Source organism: Ahaetulla prasina, chromosome 3 (genome assembly GCF_028640845.1).
Source record: "Ahaetulla prasina isolate Xishuangbanna chromosome 3, ASM2864084v1, whole genome shotgun sequence".
In the NCBI taxonomy this organism is placed as follows: domain Eukaryota; kingdom Metazoa; phylum Chordata; class Lepidosauria; order Squamata; family Colubridae; genus Ahaetulla; species Ahaetulla prasina.
Genome location: NC_080541.1, coordinates 150,630,090 through 150,650,660, shown reverse-complemented (window position 1 = coordinate 150,650,660; position 20,571 = coordinate 150,630,090). Strand labels below are relative to the sequence as shown.

At 37.2% G+C, this 20,571-nt stretch overlaps 1 protein-coding gene across 1 annotated transcript in view; it reads left to right on the top strand.

Moving 5' to 3' along the window:
• The first annotated feature begins 424 nt into the window (after window positions 1-424).
• The window catches only part of HS2ST1 (heparan sulfate 2-O-sulfotransferase 1), a 117,870-nt gene continuing 97,723 nt past the window's right edge, over window positions 425-20,571 (top strand). The window contains exon 1 of the mRNA XM_058178194.1: window positions 425-994. Coding sequence (XP_058034177.1) covers window positions 871-994 — 124 coding nt within the window. The 5' untranslated portion in view covers window positions 425-870. The remainder of the gene's footprint in view (window positions 995-20,571) is intronic.

Below are 20,571 nucleotides of genomic sequence, written 5' to 3'. Positions count from 1 at the left end.
CAATTCGCGTGCCTTCAAAGACCATTCGCTCCTTCTCTTTTTTTTTCAGGCACTTCATTGGACTCTTCGGAATAGATCTCACTACTCTCCCAATCGAACGGTTCCTAGTGATTGACAAGACGATAGACCAATGGCCTAGCGGAACATTAGCATTCTCCTTTACCGCCGCATCCAATACCCTAAGGGAAAGTCGCTAGGCCTACGGGAGAACGTTGTCCAATCAGTAAGTAAAAGGGGGTTAAGGAGGGGTGTCGGTTCATTTCCTTTCCAGTTACGTGAGGGAAACTTCAGTAGGCAGGCGGATGGGATGCATAAGCCAACCAAAGAAGGACAAGGGGAGCGGTAGCCAATGGACTTTAGCTTTTGGGGCGGGACCTGTATTCTGGCTGGTCGGTGAAGGGAGGGGAGGTACGCGAAAGGGGCGTGAGTAAGGCCGGGCGTTCGGTTGCTGAGCAGCGCACGCAAATTGGTGGCTGGGGTGGCCGGGCGCGTGCCTGGGACCGTGTGCGGAGCGGGGCCGACGAACTGAGCCGCTTTCGGAGGCGGTTGGCTCGGGTGGGCGTGTGCCGTCGCGAGGTTTCGTCGCGAGGAATGTGAGAAGCCCAGGGTTTTCTTTTTTTTCCCCCCCCCCCCCCATCCCTCGCGAGCTCTCGCCGGCTCCGGGCTTCCCCTCAGTCGTCTGCGGCCGCCGTTTTTGTCTCCCGCAGAGGCTTTTCCCCCCCGACCACCACCCGGCCTCCCCTTCTCAGCGCCCCGCGTGATGTCGTGATCTCCGGGCGGACGTGTGAAACCAGGGAGGAGGAGGAGGCGGCGGCGGCGCTCAGGTGGCGGCGGTGGCGGCTGCTGCTGCTGCCGCTGCTGCAGCCGCCGATGGGGCTGCTCCGGATTATGTTGCCGCCTAAGTTGCAGCTCTTGGCGGTGATGGCGTTCGGGGTGTCCGTCCTTTTCCTGGAGAACCAGATTCAGAAACTGGAGGAATCCCGCGGGAAGCTCGGTAAGCCTTGGCCGTGGGAAAGTAACGCTAGCTTAGCGGGCCGTATGGAAGGCGGCAGATGGTGCCGTCTGAAAGTCGTGGTTTGTGTGTGTATGCGATTGTCTGAAGTGAGTCGGAGTGGTGGGGGGAAATAAACTCTTCATTTTATCGCAGGACTACCAAGACGGCAAGGAGGGGGGGGTCACGGGGGGTGGGAAGGGAGGCTGATCTGGAGAAGCTTTGGATTGGGAAAGAGGGTCGAAAGCCCTCGGGGGGAGGGTGTCCTATCACATCGCTATAAATGAAATAATTCGGTTTTATTAGCATGACTCCGCGACAAACCCCTTCCCCCATCAAATGACTCAATTCTACAAGCCCCAGGTTTTAATCTGTTACATAGATCCTCTCAGGGTATGAATCCCGAAGTAATAAAAAGGTGAACAACATACGTTTAGCTAAAACAACAGATGAGGAAGTTTTCTTAGGTCTGAAGGTTTTTCTCCAGTCTACAAATGAAGTACCGTATTTGAAATGTCCCTTTTCTGTTTAGAGTTCAAACTTTGAAGTAGAAGTGTGAAGGAAGAGAGGCAGGCAAGCACTCTTTAATGAACAGCGTATATTGGTTATGAAATATTTGCTGCTGCAGGTGGTGCATGTATTTCATAACTGTTGCCACTCGGTTATTGTGTAAATTATGAGGGAGAATGCTAGCTCAGAGACTTAAATTTCAATTTGTATAATTGTATTCTTTAAAGTTTAGCTACACTTTGCTGGCAAACTTTGTTGAATTGCTTAGCTATGTATGAGAGTAAATGAATATAAGCTTTAGCAGTTCTGTATCTATTCTGTATATAAGATGCTATACGATAATGAAGGATTTCAGAGTCTTTTTATGATAAAAATTACTTTTTAAAATGTGGGTTACCGAAAAGCCATGATCGACTGTCACACAATAAATTCCAGCCAATTAGAAAGTGCCCTTGATAAACACATACACATTATGGCTCTTAAGCATGTTTGCATAAAATCAATTTATTCTGAAACTTATTCTATCAAAAAGCAAAAATTAAAATTAAAATTTCTACCTCTTGATTGGGTAGAAATTAGAAAAGGGTTGTGTATTTCCACTTTCCAGTATGTACCATACAAAACCAATAAAAACCATGGCAGTTTGGTGTAATGGTTAAGACACCAGGCTAGAAACCTGGAGATTCTGAATTCTATCCCTGCTGCCTTAGCCATGAAAGTCAGCTGGGTGAGTTTGGGCCAGTCATTCACAGAGTTGGTATTGTGAATAGGAGGAAGAGTATTAGACATGTTTGCTGCCTTGAGTTATTTATGAAAATAATAAAAGTGACAAAAATAAAACATCCCCTCTACCAGTATCACTTCATTATATTCATACATTCTAATTGTAGAAAAAAAACTGGTTTTCATACTTCTAATCTTAAAATGGGGGAAAAAAACCCTCATGCTTACCCTAAACATAATGAGATTCTGATTTTGTAGTAATGCTGTAAAAAAATAAAAAGGAAAGCAATTTGTATTATTTATCTTCTAGTCATTAATACAGGTCCTTTAATATTGTTCATAATGTCTAGAAGCAACTCTTAACTAGAAAAAAGTAAATTTTCTTTCAAGTGGAACATAACTCCTGTTGACTTTTTTGACATGTTTCTGTTATTTTCTTGGCAACAGTAACAACAGTGTGCCTATAGCTTGCAATTGTTGTCATCAGTGCTGGCTTTCACCTTCCCAATCTAGCTCAGAGCCTTGGGATTCTCTGATACTTTTTCACTGAGAAGTAAATCTGAGTACTAGAACATATTTTGTAACCATACTTACTTGTACACACATACACCGTGTGTGTGTATGTGTGTGCACATATGTGAAAATAACCTAGCTAAAATCTTTCACTTTTTAAGTGTGAAGTGAAAATGTGATTCATATTTTCTGATCTAATATGTTTGTATAGGTGTCTTGTTATGCAGCATTTCGCATTTTTAATATTATGCAACTCAATTGCATCTTTTGCACAGAAATATATACAGAAGGGAATGGGATCTGAAATTAATGGACTTTTGTTTGATGTGATTTAGGCAAATGCAGGATTACATTTCGATAGGGCAATCCTATTCATGTTTGCAATCCTATTCACATTTATGTAAATGGACCACTGAGCTCAAAGGAATTCCCCTTATGTAAGACTGTAGGGCTGCAATCTTAAATGCTTTTTAGAAAAAGGCTTCTGCCTGTTGGGTAGAAATATTAAATGTTGGTAGAATAATTTGTAATCTGAGAAATAAACCTTCTGTGTAACACTGGATAGTTGGAAATCGCATGGAAAAATGGATATGTACTGGATGAATGGTTCTATATATGTGGTAAATACCATTTCCTAGATGGTAGCACTGTATATGGAACTGTGTAAGACCACGAGGAAGTCCAATAAATGCATGTTAAATATAAAAGTAATGCAGCTTGGATCTATATTCCATTGCAGCCCTGTCTGATAAAACATTTCTGCTGATGTAAGAGGCCAATTTCCTTACACCACTTTATTTATTTATTTATTTTGTCACAACATCATACAAAAAGATTATATAGTATATACACATATAAACATATATAGGAAGAAGAAAAGAAAAACAATAGGACAGGAACGGTAGGCATGTTTGTGCGCTTATGCACGCCCCTTATGGTCCTCTTAGGAATGGGGTGAGGTCAATAGTAGAAAGTTTTTGGTTAAAGCTTTTAGGATTATGGGAAGAGACCACAGAGTCAGGTAAAGTATTCCAAGCACTGATGATTCTGTTGCAGAAGTCATATTTTCTGCAATCTAGATTAAAGCGGTTTACATTAAGTTTAAATCTATTTCCCCTCCTTTCCAGGTTTCTGCCCCCTGAAAATCTGTTCCACAGGATTTAGGGATGTTCTATAACTGCTTAAGGATAGCACAAACATTACAGAGGGAAATTGATGAAAATAATTTTTCCTCTTTTTTTATTAGTTGGAATGTTTGGCTGACACTCTGCTTATGGAATATTCTGATAAGAACAAACTTGAATCCATTGCTTCAGGCTATAGTTCTTGATCTGCAAAGACAGAGATTTTTCTCTATGTGTAAACAAAATGGTAAACTGAATGTTTATTAGAGCTTTGTGAGTCAACGGAATCGTATTCATTTTTTATAGTTTAAAATTAAATTATGTTTTGATTACTTGAACTACACTAACCTAGATCCAATTTCATGTGAGTAGATTTTAGTTCACACAGTTGAAATTGCAGCTTTTAAAAAACTTGTCCTCTACCACTTAGTCAAACATCATGTGATGTATTGCAATGTATTGTAATGTTGTTTTTGCGGAGCTGGGGTGGGTGTGGCCTGTGTGTGGCGCATCCGGCCTGTGGGCCACCAGTTTGGCACCCCTGACTTAGTCCATCTGAGCAGAAGTCAATCCGCTTGTGGTGTTTATTCCACTAGTGGAAACATGTATGTGTGATCATAACCTATTGATCTATCTTGGTTTGGGATAGTTTTTAAAGTATTTCATGATATATAATGGAAAGTCTTGCCTAGTAAATGATTTGTCATTTTTAATTCCTAGGATTAATGGTTAATTATAGTATTGGTTGATGTCTAAGGAAGGTTAGATGGGCAATAATTGATTAAAAAATTGGAGTTCATTATATTAAAGTCTTAAGATATTATTACCATTGTACTATTTTCAACGAACAAGTAATTTCATATTAATTTAAATAAAATGTTTTTGTTTCTGAAAAATAGCTTCCTTGAATTAATATAAATATGATTGTAGTACAATATGATAGCAATTCTTCTGTTTAATTAATAATTTTGAGAATTATCAGTAGCATTATAAAACCTAGCAATATATACAATCACCTACCTAGCAATATATTCATCACTTTTTGTGGTGAAATTTCAGATAAAGTTAGATAATGAAAATTCATTTGACGTTTGAGTGAACACTGTAATATATGATTTTATCTTTGACAGCATAAGGTTTTGGAAACAATTGGTGACCTAACAGCAGTTTTAGATACACTCTGATTTAATAGCGATCTATAATAATGACAGGCCAGCAATTTTTTACTTCTAAATATAACCAAATCACTCAAAGTGCATTGAAATGTGAATTAATTGGCATGTAGCAAAAATGAAATTCCTACATTGTGTAACAAAAGGAAATGATAGTCCTTTTTAATACATGTACTGTAATTTAGTCTAACAAATCCACCTATGTCAGTGAAAATGAAATTGCTTTACATGCTGTGATTAGTTTTTCTTAACATTCCTAATTTAATCTCATTAGAAAGCACTCTATAAAGAGAACCATTTTTTTGCATTCACCCAATTGCACATCTATTTTTGATAATGATAAATCTAGGAAATGACAATTGGAGAAGTGTGCACATTTTTTAAACTGTAAACTTTAAATTTTAAGAATTTAGGCAAAAGTTGAAAATAAGTTTCAGTTCTATATTTATTTACAATATGGGGTTATGTTATAATTTTCTCTTAATTGTTTTCCTAATGCAGTTATACTTTGGTTACATTTTATATTCCCTTTGCATGGCATTTGAAAGTTAAACAGTTGGGTACTAGGTATGTTTTTATGCTGCTTCTGTTATCTAACTTAGCATTTCCAGCGACAATATATAATATATAGCATAACAATAACTATCAAGTAATTACTAGGTGAAATATATTAAGTAATAAATATGTTCAGTATCAATAATACAATAATAAGAGCATAGTAATGTACTACATCAAAACAGGTAGATTCGGGTACATTCTTCATTCTTGCCCCAATACCCCCAATACCTTTAAAATACCATGTTTTTAAAAAGGTATTTAAATATTAAAAGTGAAACTGTGGTTCTTCCATCTTTGCGGAGGATGTTCGGTAGTTGAGCGCCTGCAGAAAATGCCTTCAAGTGTCAATTTGTCATAAAGATGTAGAGATAGCAAACCTATTTTTTGGGGTGCAAAGTTTCTAGCCTGAACCTTTTGTTGGTTAGTGATTAAAATAAAATGACTGACTGGCCTAATCCATAACCATATAGGGATATGATGTTGAATTACCTTGAATTCATTCAAAAAAACCTGACAATCCACGTGGCTTCCATAATTTAGGTGTTGTATGATATTATCCACTTTTTCTGATTAATGGGCAGGTTGCTGAACTTTGTCCTAATTGAAATTTCAAGGTCAGTGTCATTTGGGACACCTACACTAGCTTAGCCATGAACTGATAAGCTCCATCAGCTTCTGCTCCAGCTGGTGTACTAGTCAAAGCTGGGCAAAGTTGCTCCTAGTTACAGTATGGAGCTGCTTTTCCACCAAGAGTTGACAGTCCAGAGCCATCCCTAGATTGTATAGCAGCTCTGCCTGGTAGAACCCTGCTCACAACTGAAATTGATTTTAATTTAAGAGGCAGTCAGTTTCTGAATCCTCAGCTACTTCTGTCTTAACCTGTTTTTCTCCCTTTAGATCCTTATAGCCCTTTAGTAGGCATTAAAAAGATGAAGAAAGAATAACCTCTGTTATTTTTACACAGAAGGCCTGCCTGAAAGTTATAATGGTAGATTGTCCACAGATTTAAGTAGGTGAACATTCTGAGACAGATGGCATGGCCGAGAATGCAGACTTGAGAATAACTTGTCAGGACACATACGTTAGGACTTCCTTTGGCTACCTTAGGAAGTGCTTTCCTTGTTACAGTTAACAACTTATCCCAAGTTGTTAAGAATTGTAGATGTCATACACTAGGAACACCCCTCAATAGCTAATTGACTGAGCTGTTGCTTTGATGTACATTGTGAAGATACAGTTGTGATTTGCCTTTGTTAACTAACCATAACACATAATGTACTGTTGTTTCAGCTGAAGAGGAACAGCATAATTAATATTTAGAAGGGTTCTAGAGTATCATATATACTTACACACACTAGTATGCTATGTACTTAATTGTCTTTATCCTTGCACTGCATACATGGCTTAAAAATTGGCTACTTGACAGTGGCTCAGGTGATAATTCAATCTGAAGATTGATTTGGAGATGCCTCATATGTTATATAACACAAAACGTGGGAGTATAGTTAGAACCCTCATTATAGTAAATGTGATATTTGTATTTATTTTAATGTGTTTCTCTAAGGCATGTTGATGTGTACTTAATTTATGAAGCAGTCATTAGCTTAACATTTTATTTGCTGGATAGAAAGTTTCTAGTCATCAGATAATCTAGGAAGCTCTCTGTTGAAACTGCTTAACAAATATTTGAAAGTCTTTAGGAATTTTACATTCATAGTTGGTTTTGTAGAAAGCTTGATAGTAATATTCAAAGATTAGATGGGGTAATATAAAATGTATGCCAGGTTCCCAGTTCCTCCATTCTGATCAAATTTAGGAAGCTTGCCATGTTGACAGTGGTTGTTTTAATTGAAGTTTATTATGAAAAATGATGGGGGGATTCCATAATGCGGGAGTGAGTTTTTTCCTGTTAAAAAAGGTGGAAATTAAAAAAAAGCTATTGTTTCATAGCTAATTGCAATGGAAATAATAATACAAATTATTTTCTGTTGAAATATGGAAATTAGTTCGTGCTGTCTTCTTTTAGATAGGAAAATACCTATCTTTCAGATAGGTATTTTCTTACAACTTCACCAACAAAATTTAGAAGATTGTGTGGTGTTCCTGATCTTAATACTGTAAATCTTGGTTATTAATGCAGAAATTCACATAGTGTGGATTGTAATCCCTAGAGAATCATAAGCATATTGGGGAGGTGAGGGGAAGCATTGCAGAATGCCTTTAAAATGTTGTCTCAGCCAAGCTTGCATTTTTGAGTATTAACTAAACTTATAAAGCAATTTTACTTGCTTCCTTTTTGGGAGGAGAGGTGTAAAGTTTACATTAACTCTCAATAGTATTCTATTCCTTACATTATTATTTATATGATAGGATGTTATTTTGAAATGAAGTTCTTTTTTATAGTCTCAATTTACCTGTTGAAATCCATCATTATGACAAAAACATCAATAAAGTTTTATAACAGACTTTGATTCAAGTGTAATATATTTTAAAGCACTTGAAATTCTCATTTTTTCAAAATATAGCAATTGTATGTATTGATCATGTGACAAACTATTTTTAAATATGGGCAATCCATTAATACAAACCACCTTTAGTTAGGTTCAGTTTCTGCTGAAAACAATTTTGTATTTTCAAAAAGTTTGTCAGCATGGAATATAATAGCATATCTGTAATTTCTGAAATATCTGTAGAAGTGTTACTAAAGTTCAGTGTTATTCCATGTTTACTTTTTCAAAATAGAAATGTTTTTGTTGGGTAGTAAATTGAAAGTAACATTGACCAATCTAAAAATTTTTTAAAAATGAAAGATACATAATTTTTGGTTTCACAAACATTTTTGCTATTGGAGAAGGCTCTATTATAATTTCTCAGAATATACTGTCCACTAAGAGCACGAAGCTAGGTGTCCAGAAACAATTGTAAGAATCTACCATTGCTTATTTGCTGAAAAAGTGAAAAGTTTTTTTAAAAAAAATAAGTGATATACCATATTTTTCGGACTATAATATGCTCCAAAGTATAAGATGCATCTGTCTCTGCCTCTGCCTCCCAGCAATTTACCTCCTTGCAGCAAACAGCCTGGTCAGCTTTAGCACAGCCTGATTTAGCACAAGCAGCTGATTGGCAGTTGAATAGGCCTCCTGGAATACCACCTATCAGCTGTTCCAGGCTGCAGGGATTGTTGCCACCTGTCGCTGCCACCGCCTATCGTTGCCTCTGTGTGCCCCATTTTTGGCCTCCGTGTGTCCCGTTTTCGGCCTCTGGATGTCCCATTTTTGGCCTGTTCCAGGTAGTGGGGATCGCTGCCGCTGCCGCCTATCCCCACTGCCTGGAATGGGCCAAAAACAGGAGGCCAAGGTGGCGATAGGGAACAGCTGATAGGCAGTATTCGGGGAGGCCGATCCAACCGCCAACCAGCTGCTTGTGCTAAATCAGGCTGTGTTGAAGCTGACCAGGCTGTTTGCTGTTTGCTGCAAGGAGGTGAATTGCTGGGAGGCAGAGGCCAAAGGGTGGGGGCTGGCGGGTGGGTGGGGCTTCAGCAACATTTGCTGTATAAGATGCACAGACATTTCCACCCACTTTTTGGGGGTGAAAAAATGCATCTTATACACCGAAAAATACAGTATTTAACTGATGCCTAAAGCAAGGCAGTGATAGTCACTGGATTCAAAATAATAGGTGTGATCATATAATCAAACCCCACCTTTTTAAAAATGTGTGTCACATACATTGCAAGTATATAAAAAGGGACAGGACTTCAACTGCCAGGTAGCAACCCCTTCATCTCCCATTTTAAAGCCTGTGGCCATCACAGTATGTATGCTCTTAACCTAACTTTTACCTTGTGAAATTATTAGTTGGGGATGTATTTTAACAACTCTTAAGTTTATTAAAAAATAGAATTACTAAATAATTGTATTCAGAATCATATACTTTTTTTCCTAATTTTAATTTAGAGAATAAATCTAATTTCAATTGCTTAAGTACATTTTAATGAGTTGATAGTAGATACAGATACAATAGTTTTCTGAGATGTCTATTGCTGTTCTTATAAATTAGAATACCGTAAATGTATAAACAGTGATAAATGTTTCTGAGCCTTAGACAGCTGTTGGGAATATAGGTAAGCAATATTAATCTAGATATGCTAATGTTTTGATAAAAAGCAAAAAAAACCTTTTAAAAACCTGACTTGAAAGTTATCTCCTATTTCACCTATATTTTGGTAGTATGAATGGATAGGGATTCTTTATATCTTTTGATATAATTTTGGTGACCTGGCACTATGTTATAAAATTGCATAACTGCCTTGACAATGCAAACATATACAGAGTGGGAATACAGGTAAGTATCCAAATATCCTATATTTAATATCCTGTATATAATCAAATGACTTCTGTTTTTTTTATTTGAGGGAGTACAAGTTTATTTCCCAAATTCTTGAGTAATTTAATTCAGTCTTTGATGCGTAAGTCCATTAAATACATGTTTGTTTCATTTCTTTTGAAATGGAAGAATAGTAACAATAATCTTCCTAATATATTTTATTTACATACTGGTTCACTGTCAGCAATTGCTGTGCTTTCAGCAAAATTACTGTGTAAGAATATGGGTCTTTGAGAGACCTTACTAAAGTAGAAAATATTTTCCAATACATTTTTTAAGTAAATCAGTCATGAAGAATTCAGTGCTAATATACAGAAACTTAACTGTAGATATTTTCTACTGGATTTACAAAATATATTCTCACGCTTCTGTAAATTAATGTGTCTAAAACAGATTTAGAATTTCTAGTTTATAAGATTAATTTATGATTTAGAAATTATATGGAATATTTTGTTACTGTTTACATTTGACATTTCTATAATGGATTATTTTAGCCAAACAATTTCTACTTTTTCTTTTTAAGCCACTGTCATCTTTGAAGAGGGATGGCATTTTACAGTATGATGGATTTTATTTCTTCTGACTGTTTAAACCTAAGACATAATTGAGTTCTGAAAAAATAATGCTTGTATGTAGAATATGGGGAGATGGCCTTGAAGAAGGTTTTCAAAGCCATTACCTAAACAAAACCCTCAAAATTATCCCTTCTATTTAGAGATAGAATCTGTCAGAATCTCAACAATAAAGTACAAGTAGCCCTTGAAGAAATCTGTTTTTCTGACCTGACTTACTGCAAAGGGCTAATGTTATAACCTCTTCTGGTCATGCCAAGCATTTTATTTGTGCAAGATAGTTCATTAAAAAAATTCTGTCTGCTTCTGACTCTTAAAGTCATTTTCCATTTATTGCTTATTGTTTCAAAACCCTAATGTATGTTTCTTTTTATTTTAAACACTTCGCATATTAAAATAAATATTTTTGCACAAATTATATTTGAACTGTCATATGGGATTTGAATTGTGCTCAGTTTCGCAAAACAAACTTCAGATAAATGGTATTAATATATTTGATATGGTATATTAGAGCTTTGAGTTAGCCTTATCTTTTCTGCTTTAAAGCAGGGGTCCCTAACCTTTTAGACCTCAGGAACCACCAAGTTCATAATTTTAAATCCCGGAGACCACTAATACGAATCCAGTGCGCCGCTTGCTGAAGCACCTGGACTCCCAGTGATGGGATGGAGTCCTTCAGGCACTGTCCCTCCTCTCTCTTTCTCTCTTTCTCATTCTCTCCCCCCCCCCTTTTCTCTCTCTCCCACTCATTCCCTCATCTCTCTTTCTCTCTCCCATCTCTCTCTTTCTTTCTTTCTTTCTTTCTTTCTTTCTTTCTTTCTTTCTTTCTTTCTTTCTTTCTCTCTCTCTCTCTCTCTCTCTCTTTCTCCCCTCTCACTCCTCTCTCTCTCTCTCCCCTCTCTCTTTCTTTCTCTCTCATTCTCTCTCATTCTCTTTCTCCCTATTTTCTCTCTCCCCTTTCTCTCTCTCTCTCTCTCTCTTCTCTCTCTCTTCTCTCTCCCCTCTCTCTCTCCCCTCTCTCTCTCTTCTCTCTCTCATTCTCTCTCATTCTCTTTCTCCCTATTTTCTCTCTCCCCTTTCTCTCTCTCTCTCTCTCTCCTTCTCTCTCTCTCTTTCTCCCCCTCTCTCCCCCCTCTCTCTTTCTCTCTCTCCCCCCATTCTTTCTCTTTCTCTTTCTCTCTCTGATTCTGATTTTCCGCAGGTCTCTTTCAGAGCTAGGTGGCTTCAAGCAAGAGCTTTGAAGAGAGCGGCACTCCGGAGCGCCCTTTGAGTTTTCCCTCCGGCTGAGTAAGCAGCCCAGAGACTCCGGGAGGAGGAGGCGGGCAGAAGTGGGAGGGGGCAGAGTGCTCCGGAGAAACAAGGCGCGCCAGGAAGGACCGCTGCCTGCTGTGCCGACCTCGCGAAATTGAGGTGGGGGGGGTTGATACTTAATGCAAGAAATCCCCCTTCGGCCCCACCCGCGCACTTCTTCCAAGAAGGCAGTGCTCTCATTCTCTCTCATTCTCTTTCTCTCTCATCTTTCTCCCCCTTTCTCTCCCTCCCCCCTCTCTCTCATCTCTTTCTCTCTCTCATCTCATGGGCCAGCCAGTGTCTTGGGGCTGAGAGGAAGTCAAGCGTCTCCCCGAGAAACCGAGGTGCAGGAGCATCAACAAGGGCTGGAAGAAACAGCTGCGAGATCCAGCTCTCGCTCTGGAATATGGTGCGAATCTCCATTCCCCCTCCCCTCCCCTTGCCAGGCGAGGAGTGACTAAAGCAGGGGGAAGAAACAGCCTGGGGTTCCCGCCACCCGTTGCTTCGGCCAGCCTGCACCGCCCCCCCCTTGCACCATTACCTCATTCCAGCCAGGGAGGGCTATGCTGCAGTTACAAATTGCCTGAACCTCCCTCAACAGCAGAGATTTACAGCCCCATCATGAGCTGCCTGGTCAGTCCCATTTTCCAGAGCTCTAGTCATGGGACTGGCCATTGCTTATCCAGGAGCAGCTCTTCCACCCGGGTGCGCTGCGGACCACCAACATTGGTGACCGCTGCTTTAAAGAATGCATTCTTGATTTCTCAAAACTACTCAATATTCCCATCCCAGGTTCTTTTATCTTTTACATTAACTAAATAGGTTTCTCCTTTCTTGGTAGGAACCATGACACACTCCAGATATACTTTGGAAAACTGGATCAAGTGATGATATGGAGGAGATAACTTTTCTGGGTGGTGTGGTGGTGGTGATTTTCATTTCCTGAGCAGAGGTTGTATTATGATAATAGGTATCTGTTTAGTTTTTTTAAAAAAATATTCTTGATCTTTAATTCTGTTAATATCATAGAACTTAATTTGTTTTCATTTTTTTGTTTGTCTCTTCTTACAAAATTTTTCAAAGATTTAAAAAACCTTTTTTGTAAATCCAATATACAAAAAATTAGGTCACTCTCTTGGTTTGTTATTTGTATAACCCTTTTAATTATTAAAACGTCAGCTGGTTTCTTTTGTATGTTGGGCATAGCATCTTTTTCCGTATTATTCATATAGCTTGTCCTTTTTAAATCTAGTTTTTGATCAGTCTCAATCTTGTCCAGCAAAATTTTTTCCGATTCCATAACATCTTTTAAATACAGTCTGTTTAGGCAGACATTCTTAAAATTAACTTCTGGCTCCATTATTCAAAAATATCCTTTAATAAGGCCAATGTTAACATGTTTTAATTCTGTATTAGTGGTTAGACTGAAGCCTTCTTCTCCCTCTCCTAACTTTCCAAAATCAAAGTTCAAATCACCTCTTTGTGTATAATCCTTAAAATTATATTTAAAACTTCTTTCACTAAAGATTAAAGGAAACTCCAAAGGTTCCTATTATCGGTAGCTGAAAAGCAGTTAACAATCAATTTCTGAAAGTGATTAGAAAAGGAAGGATGTGAACCCAATGTCCTTTCAAAGGTGGTGACCGTGGTTGGTCAAAATGCCTGTTGCCTCTTTTCCTAGAGCTTTAAACTTGTAGGAGACTTCTGTCTTGTAGTTTCCTCCTGAGGAGTAACCGTCTGACACATTTGTGGCAACCTCAAGTCCTTTCCTTATCCCCGTGATGGTGAACCTATGGCACGGGTGCCACAGGTGGCACACAGAGCCCTTTCTGTGGCACACAGAGCCCTCGCTGTTGCCAGCTGCTCTTCTGGTTTCTGGCCAGTCAGCTGGTCTTCATGGGCACTGGAGTGCCAGAAAACGGTCTGAAAACGGCTCAAAAACAGGTCCTTTTTTGGGCCCCAAACCACCGGAAAATGGCCTGAAAACGGCCCCCAAATGGTAAAAAAACAGGCATGTGCGTGCTAGCCAGCTGATCTTTGGGTTTCCAGTGCTCTGGCATGCACATATGTATGTGCATGCATGTGCGTTCTGGTTTGGGCATTCAGTGCCAAAAAGGTTCGCCATCATTGCCTTATCCTATTCAATTCTGCTTTTAGTGACACCATCTTCAGTTTGCCATTTCTTCCCCAAAGTGAGAACTTGCAATTTCAAGGTGTTCAGAAAAAGAGCAACACTAGCAAGGCATGAATATAATTCAGTTTATATTAGAGAAAACAATGAAAAGTTTCAACCATGTATTCAGTAGCTATTGGATATACAACAGAGGTGGAAAGATTTGCAGATATAGATTTTAAAATACATTTAAGGAGAATATTACAATCATCCCTTTCCCTAATACTAAAATGGCTCATATGAACAGGCTACTTCTTTTTTTTTTTTTTTTTATAAAAAAAGTTTTATTTTTACAATCTTATCAAATAATTCAACCAATGTACAGTTATATACAATTAGTCGGGCCTGCCCAGTCACCACCCCCCTTTTTAACCTTCTTCCCTCTTCTACCTTCTTTTACTTTCCAAACCTTCCTCTCCTTCTCTTATCTACCTCCTCTCCTCCCTCCACCCTACACTCTTCTCCCTCTTCTACCCCTCTTCCTTCCTCTTCTCCTCTTTTCTTCCTCCTCCTCTCTTTTTCCCTCCCCACCGTTCTAAAATGGCAACTGGTCAGACCCGACCCTACATTAATTATATTTATACATCTTCAATAATCCCTGTACATTAACCATCACTCCATCACTAACCTCAACCCCCAATTCCTTCCCTTTACCCCCACCCCCACCCCGACTTCCCAGAACAAAATGCAGGGTATCAAAACTAACGATCATAATCTAAAATCCTAAATTATAATCTCTAGTCTCTCCACGCTTATTCACACTCTCATTTCCCCTCTCCTTCAAAAATATATCTAATACAAATTATTTCCTAAATTTACTCATATGCTATTTGATATTTTTTTATCTGATACTTATTTTGAATATAATCAATCCACATTTTCCATTCTAAAATATATTTTTCTTGTGTATAGTCTTTCAAGTAAGCAGAGATTTTTGCCATTTCTGCCAGATTTGATACTTTAAGAGTCCATTCTTCAATTGTAGGTAATTCTTCTTTCTTCCAATATTGAGCAATCAAAAGTCTTGCGGCTGTTATTAAGTTCAGAATCAATTTAGTCTCTATAGCTGTACAATCCATAATTATTCCTAGTAAAAAGAACTGCGGGGTAAACTTAATCTTCTTTTTCAAAATATTCTGCATGATCCACCATACTTTAATCCAAAATGCTTTAACTTTTTTGCAAGTCCACCATATATGATAATAAGTAGCATCTTCACAATCACATCTCCAGCATTTAGCCTGTACATTAGGATACATACATGACAATTTTTTGGGGTCTAAATGCCATCTATAAAACATCTTATAAAATTTTCTCTCATATTTTGCGCTTGTGTAAATTTAACATTCCTCACCCAAATTCTTTCCCAAGTTTCCAACATTATTGGTTGCTGAAAATTTTGTGCCCACTTAATCATACAATCCTTAACCAAATCAGTCTCTGAATCTATTTCTACTAATACATTATACAACCTCTTAATATGCTGTTGACCTTGATCTCTCATTTGTTTTAACAAATTATCCTCAATTTGCTTAACACCTATTTTTTGATCTAATTTCCATCTAGCTTGTAGTTGTCCATATTGGAACCATGTATAATTTTTCCCTTCTTCCCCCATCTTTTCTCTAGATTTTAATTGTAACTCCCCCTTTTCCATACAAAGAAGTTCTTTATAAGTAACTACCTCCATCTTTTGATATATATTTATATTTTCTATCATGTGTCTCGGGTTTGCCCATATTGGAATCTTTCCATCTAATTTGTATTGATATTTCCTCCAAACCCTCAATAATGCATTTCTAATTATATTATTTTTAAATATTTTATCAACTTTCTTATCATATAATAAATAGGCATGCCACCCATATAACAAACCATAACCTTCTATATTCAGAACTCTTTCCTCAGTTAAATTAATCCAATCAGTAATTAATGATAAAACAACTGCTTCATAATACAATTTTAAATTAGGCATTTTAAGACCCCCCCTTTCCCTTATATCCTGCATTACTTTTAATTTTATTCTTGGTTTTTTGCCCATCCATACAAATTTACTAATCCCCTTTTGCCATTCCTGTAATTTAATATCATTCTTAAACACCGGTATCATTTGAAACAAAAACAAAAACCTGGGCAAAACATTCATTTTTATAGCCGCTATTCTTCCCAGCAAAGATAGTTGTAACTTCTTCCAACTCTCCATTTCTTTCCATACCTTCTGCCACAATACCTCATAATTATTTTTGTATAATTTAACATTTGAAGCTGTAATATATATTCCTAAATATTTAACCTTTTTAACGATTTCAAAACCTGAAGTTCTTAAAATATAATCCTGACCAGCAATCTGAATCTTCTCCCCCTTATATGAGGCTTGCAAAATCTGATTTCTCACTGTTCTATTTGTAAAATAAATAACAACATCCCTTGGCAACTTTTTTTGCCTTGCTATCCAAGAATTCACACGATATATTTTATCAATTTGATAAGCCACATCTGCTGGACGAGCTGCTAATATCTCAGCAAATACTTCAGAAAAAATTTCCCTTAAATCCTCTTCTTTATTCTCTTTCAGACCACGAATTCTTAGAGCAAATTCCATATTTCTGTATTGTATCAAAACTATTTCATCATCTGTTTTTTCCATTTTACTTTGAAATTCAGCCATTTTATTATCTAATTTTGAATTATGTTGCTTAATTTCTTCAACCTCCCCTTCCAATAAAATCACATTATTTGCCAAACTTTGTACTGCAATTACAAATCCTTCCTTAACTTCTTTATTTCCCACTTGAATTTCTGATATCTGCTCTTTCATTTCCAACATCTCCTCAGTTATTACTTTAAATTTTTCTTGCATAAAGTCTTTTAAATTCTCTTGTACCGCCTCTAAGTTCAATGTTCTAGTCTCCACTGTATGAGCTGGAGAGGCACCAGCTGAGGAGATTCCAGAGCCCTTTGTTACAGTAGACTTTAATTGTTTGGCTGCCATCTTCTATAAAATTATTTATTTATTTCCAACTTAATATTCAGTTTAAATCTTCTTAACCTCTGGGAAACACAGTCCTTTAAAGCTTTTTTAAAGCAATATTTAAAAAGAAAATCTCTCCTAGATTCTAGGCAGCAAAGAGTTAAAGAGTTAAAGCAGCAAGTAACATGCAAATTACCAACTGCAGACAAACGCTGAAAGTATCACTTTCGCTTTCCACTCGTTAACTTGTTAACAATTCACCTCCATTTTCTTGCTGTTTTCAAACTTGTTACAAAGTATCGGGGAATCGGCTTGGCTACTTGCATAAAGTTCTCCCACTTTCGTTCTGTCCGGTATAATCCTTTATTGTCCAAAATAAATCTCGGCGTTTGGTCGTGGTGATTGGTTCCGCCCAAGCAGAAGAATCCTCGGATCTGGAGCTCTTCGGGTTGCTGGAGGGAACTTAACCCTTCAAACCCCTTTTTTCTCAGGGGCTTTAGGGAAATTCAACCTCTGCCCTCAGCTCACCCCCTCCTCTTCTCCCGAAGAGAGGGTTTTTCGAACCGCTGGACAGCAGATTTAAGCTGTCCTAGCGATTCCACAAAATCCAGAGGTTGGTGATCGTAAAGATCACCGCCATCACCTACGGTGCCAAACCGGAAGTCTGAACAGGCTACTTCTTGTGCACTGGGAGTTATCCTTGTTTTTCTCTGGTCCTCACCCATTACAGAACACACCTTCTAAATGTATCTTAAATAGGATTCCTTATTCCTGCCAAACAAATGTGGCAGGGAAAGTGATAATTTTAGCTTAACCTTCCAGTGATGTCAATTTGGTTGGCAGACACATACAACTAGATATAATTGGCTCCAAAAATGTCGTAACAAAAATTCTTAAATGACGGCTTCCATGAGGAGATATATTGTACGTTTTATCTTTGAAACAATTTCATTTTTATTTTATGTATTTGTTACTTATAAGCATAAATCTTTATCTTATGACTTTGAGTTGATGAATTAGCTAGTTAACTTGAATTGGGCCTTGTCGCAGTTAATATTCAAATCTTCTACATATTTTTTTTTTTTTTTTGCAAAAGTGAGTGAAATACATGTGACCTTTGAAATAGATGAATAATTATTTTTCTTTTACAGATGCTAAGTAGATACTGGAAAGATTGGATAAATCATACAATTTTTTTGATTCATCTTTAAAATTTATAAAATGCAAAGGGCAAGTAGTCTGTGGTGACAAGAATTTTCAGTGACTGTGTTCACAGTAGTTTAAAAACAAAACAAAAATGTTCCTCTCTTAATAATAAAATAGTAGATTGGATTGCTGCTAAACCAGTAGTTGAATCATCAAGTGTCAGCCTACTTTGTACTATTTTTATTTGAGAGTAAGCATTCACTTGATAATGATCCCAGTGTAAAAAGTGTACAGTATTTCTTTTGACCTTTTAAATTATTGGGCTTTTTTAGTTGGTGATTCACAAGTGGCATTTGTATTACCGTATATACTCGAGTATAAGCCGAGTTTTTCAGCACATTTTTTGTGCTGAAAAACGTCCCCTCGGCTTATACTCGGGTCTATACGGCTTATACTCAAGTTTTTTTTTTTTTAAGCCCCTCGGCTTATACTCGAGTATATACGGCTTATACTCGAGTTTTTTTTTTTTCTTTTTTTCACATTTTACCGGACTGAAGCCCTGCCGGTGCAGTGGGAGGGCGGGGGGGGGGAGGCGCCAGCCTTCTCAGCTGAGGGAGGAGGGTTTCAACCGTAGGTGCCTCATTTCCCACCCTCGGCTTATACTCGAGTCCCCAGTTTACCCCAGTTTTTGGGGTAAAATTGGGGACCTCGGCTTATACTCGGATCGGCTTATATTCGAGTATATACGGTAGTTATAATAGTTGTTGCTTGTACAAATATAAAAGTTGGGAAAAATTAGTGATCAGATTAAATACTATTTTAATAAAACGGTGTTTTCCAGTGAACTGCAAATTTAAAAATTAAATATGTAATCTAGAGTTCACCCAATGGTCCTCGATAAGTATTGTGAATTAATACGGAACAAACTTCAAATACATAATCATGTAACAAGTGTCACATGCAGTATTCATAGTCCAAGTGTCTACATTGAAAGCATTGGAAAAATGTATATAATTATAGAACAAATACAAAAAGTTGACCAGACATTGTGAACCTTTCTCTGCTATTTTTCAGCGCATTCAGACACTCAAGATTTGGTTCTTGTGTAGGCAATTGATTGCTGAAGTAGTTTCTAGTGGCTTTAGCTGGTATGGCCAGTAATAAGTGATTTAGGAAGTTGTAGTTCAGCAGCATTGGGAGGCCTCTGTGTTGCAATTTCTGCATCATTAGCCATTCAATAAATCCATTGTATATTTGTAAATGAAGAGACATGGAGATAATAACAGAAAAAATTAAGACGGCAAAGCTTTAGAGTGGAATGTTAAGTCTGGAAGTTAAAAGAAATGATTTTTTTGCCTGTTAAAGTCTGAAATTTGGAGTTCGTTTTATTTTTTCTGCTTTTCAGGTTTTTTTTTCATATTTGGTAATGTTTTTAATTAAATAGTTGACCAGAATGTAAGGGTGTAAAATATCTTTTTAAAAATACTTTAGAATTGAACTTTTATGAGGTTGTAAGGGTCAACTAGATAGTGTTAACATAGAAGATATATACAGAGACTCATAAATATATAAAAATGGATTATGTTTTGACTGTTTATTGAATTATTCAGTAACAGAAGCAGTTCTAAATTTATGCTATTAAACTATTGTCACTTATTTTCTAATATTTATCTTTTGTGTATATGCTATCCAGGATATTATTTAATAGGCATAATTTAATGATTGGTATAATTGGTTTTGTTATATCAGTATAGATAACTGTAACTGAGCTTATTTGGATGCAGTTTGCATTAATTCAACTGCTGGTAGCATTGCTCCATCCACCAAGAGTTAAAAAATATTTTATCAGCCATTCCTGCAAATTGGAAAGGTAATAACATTGCTTATACTATTTAGAATATTACAATATTCTGCTCCCTCCAGAGAGTCTCTGTTATTGATTTTGTTTTGTCTGTAGACCTGAATGATTATGCTTTCATATACTCATATTACTTCTTTAAAGATGGGCTACATTGATCTGAAACTATACAGAGGAAGTTGGTCATATTTTAAATTTGTACCTCTTGTAATAATAGTCTTCTTAAGTGGGAATGCCTTTTGTATGCCTTTTCTGTCTCTTGGAATGTCTAGCCATTTTTTCTTTTCTTTTCACGGATCACTTGTAATTGCTGGAGGTCTTGGCGAACTGTTCAGTTTGTAGACCAAAAGATTTATTAAAGTACCTACCCCAGTAATTCTTTTTTTGTACCAGTTTTGTCATAAAAGACAATGTAATATGCCTGCCAGTTCCTTATTAAATAGTTGGCTAATTTGGCCCTGGTCAAAAAAGCCTGAATCTTTGTCCCAGCAGATCTGTATCAGATGCCGTAGCAAAATACAGATTGTTCTCCAGCAGAGCGGGACCAGCAGCCAGGCATGGGAGTGACTCGGTTTGTATCC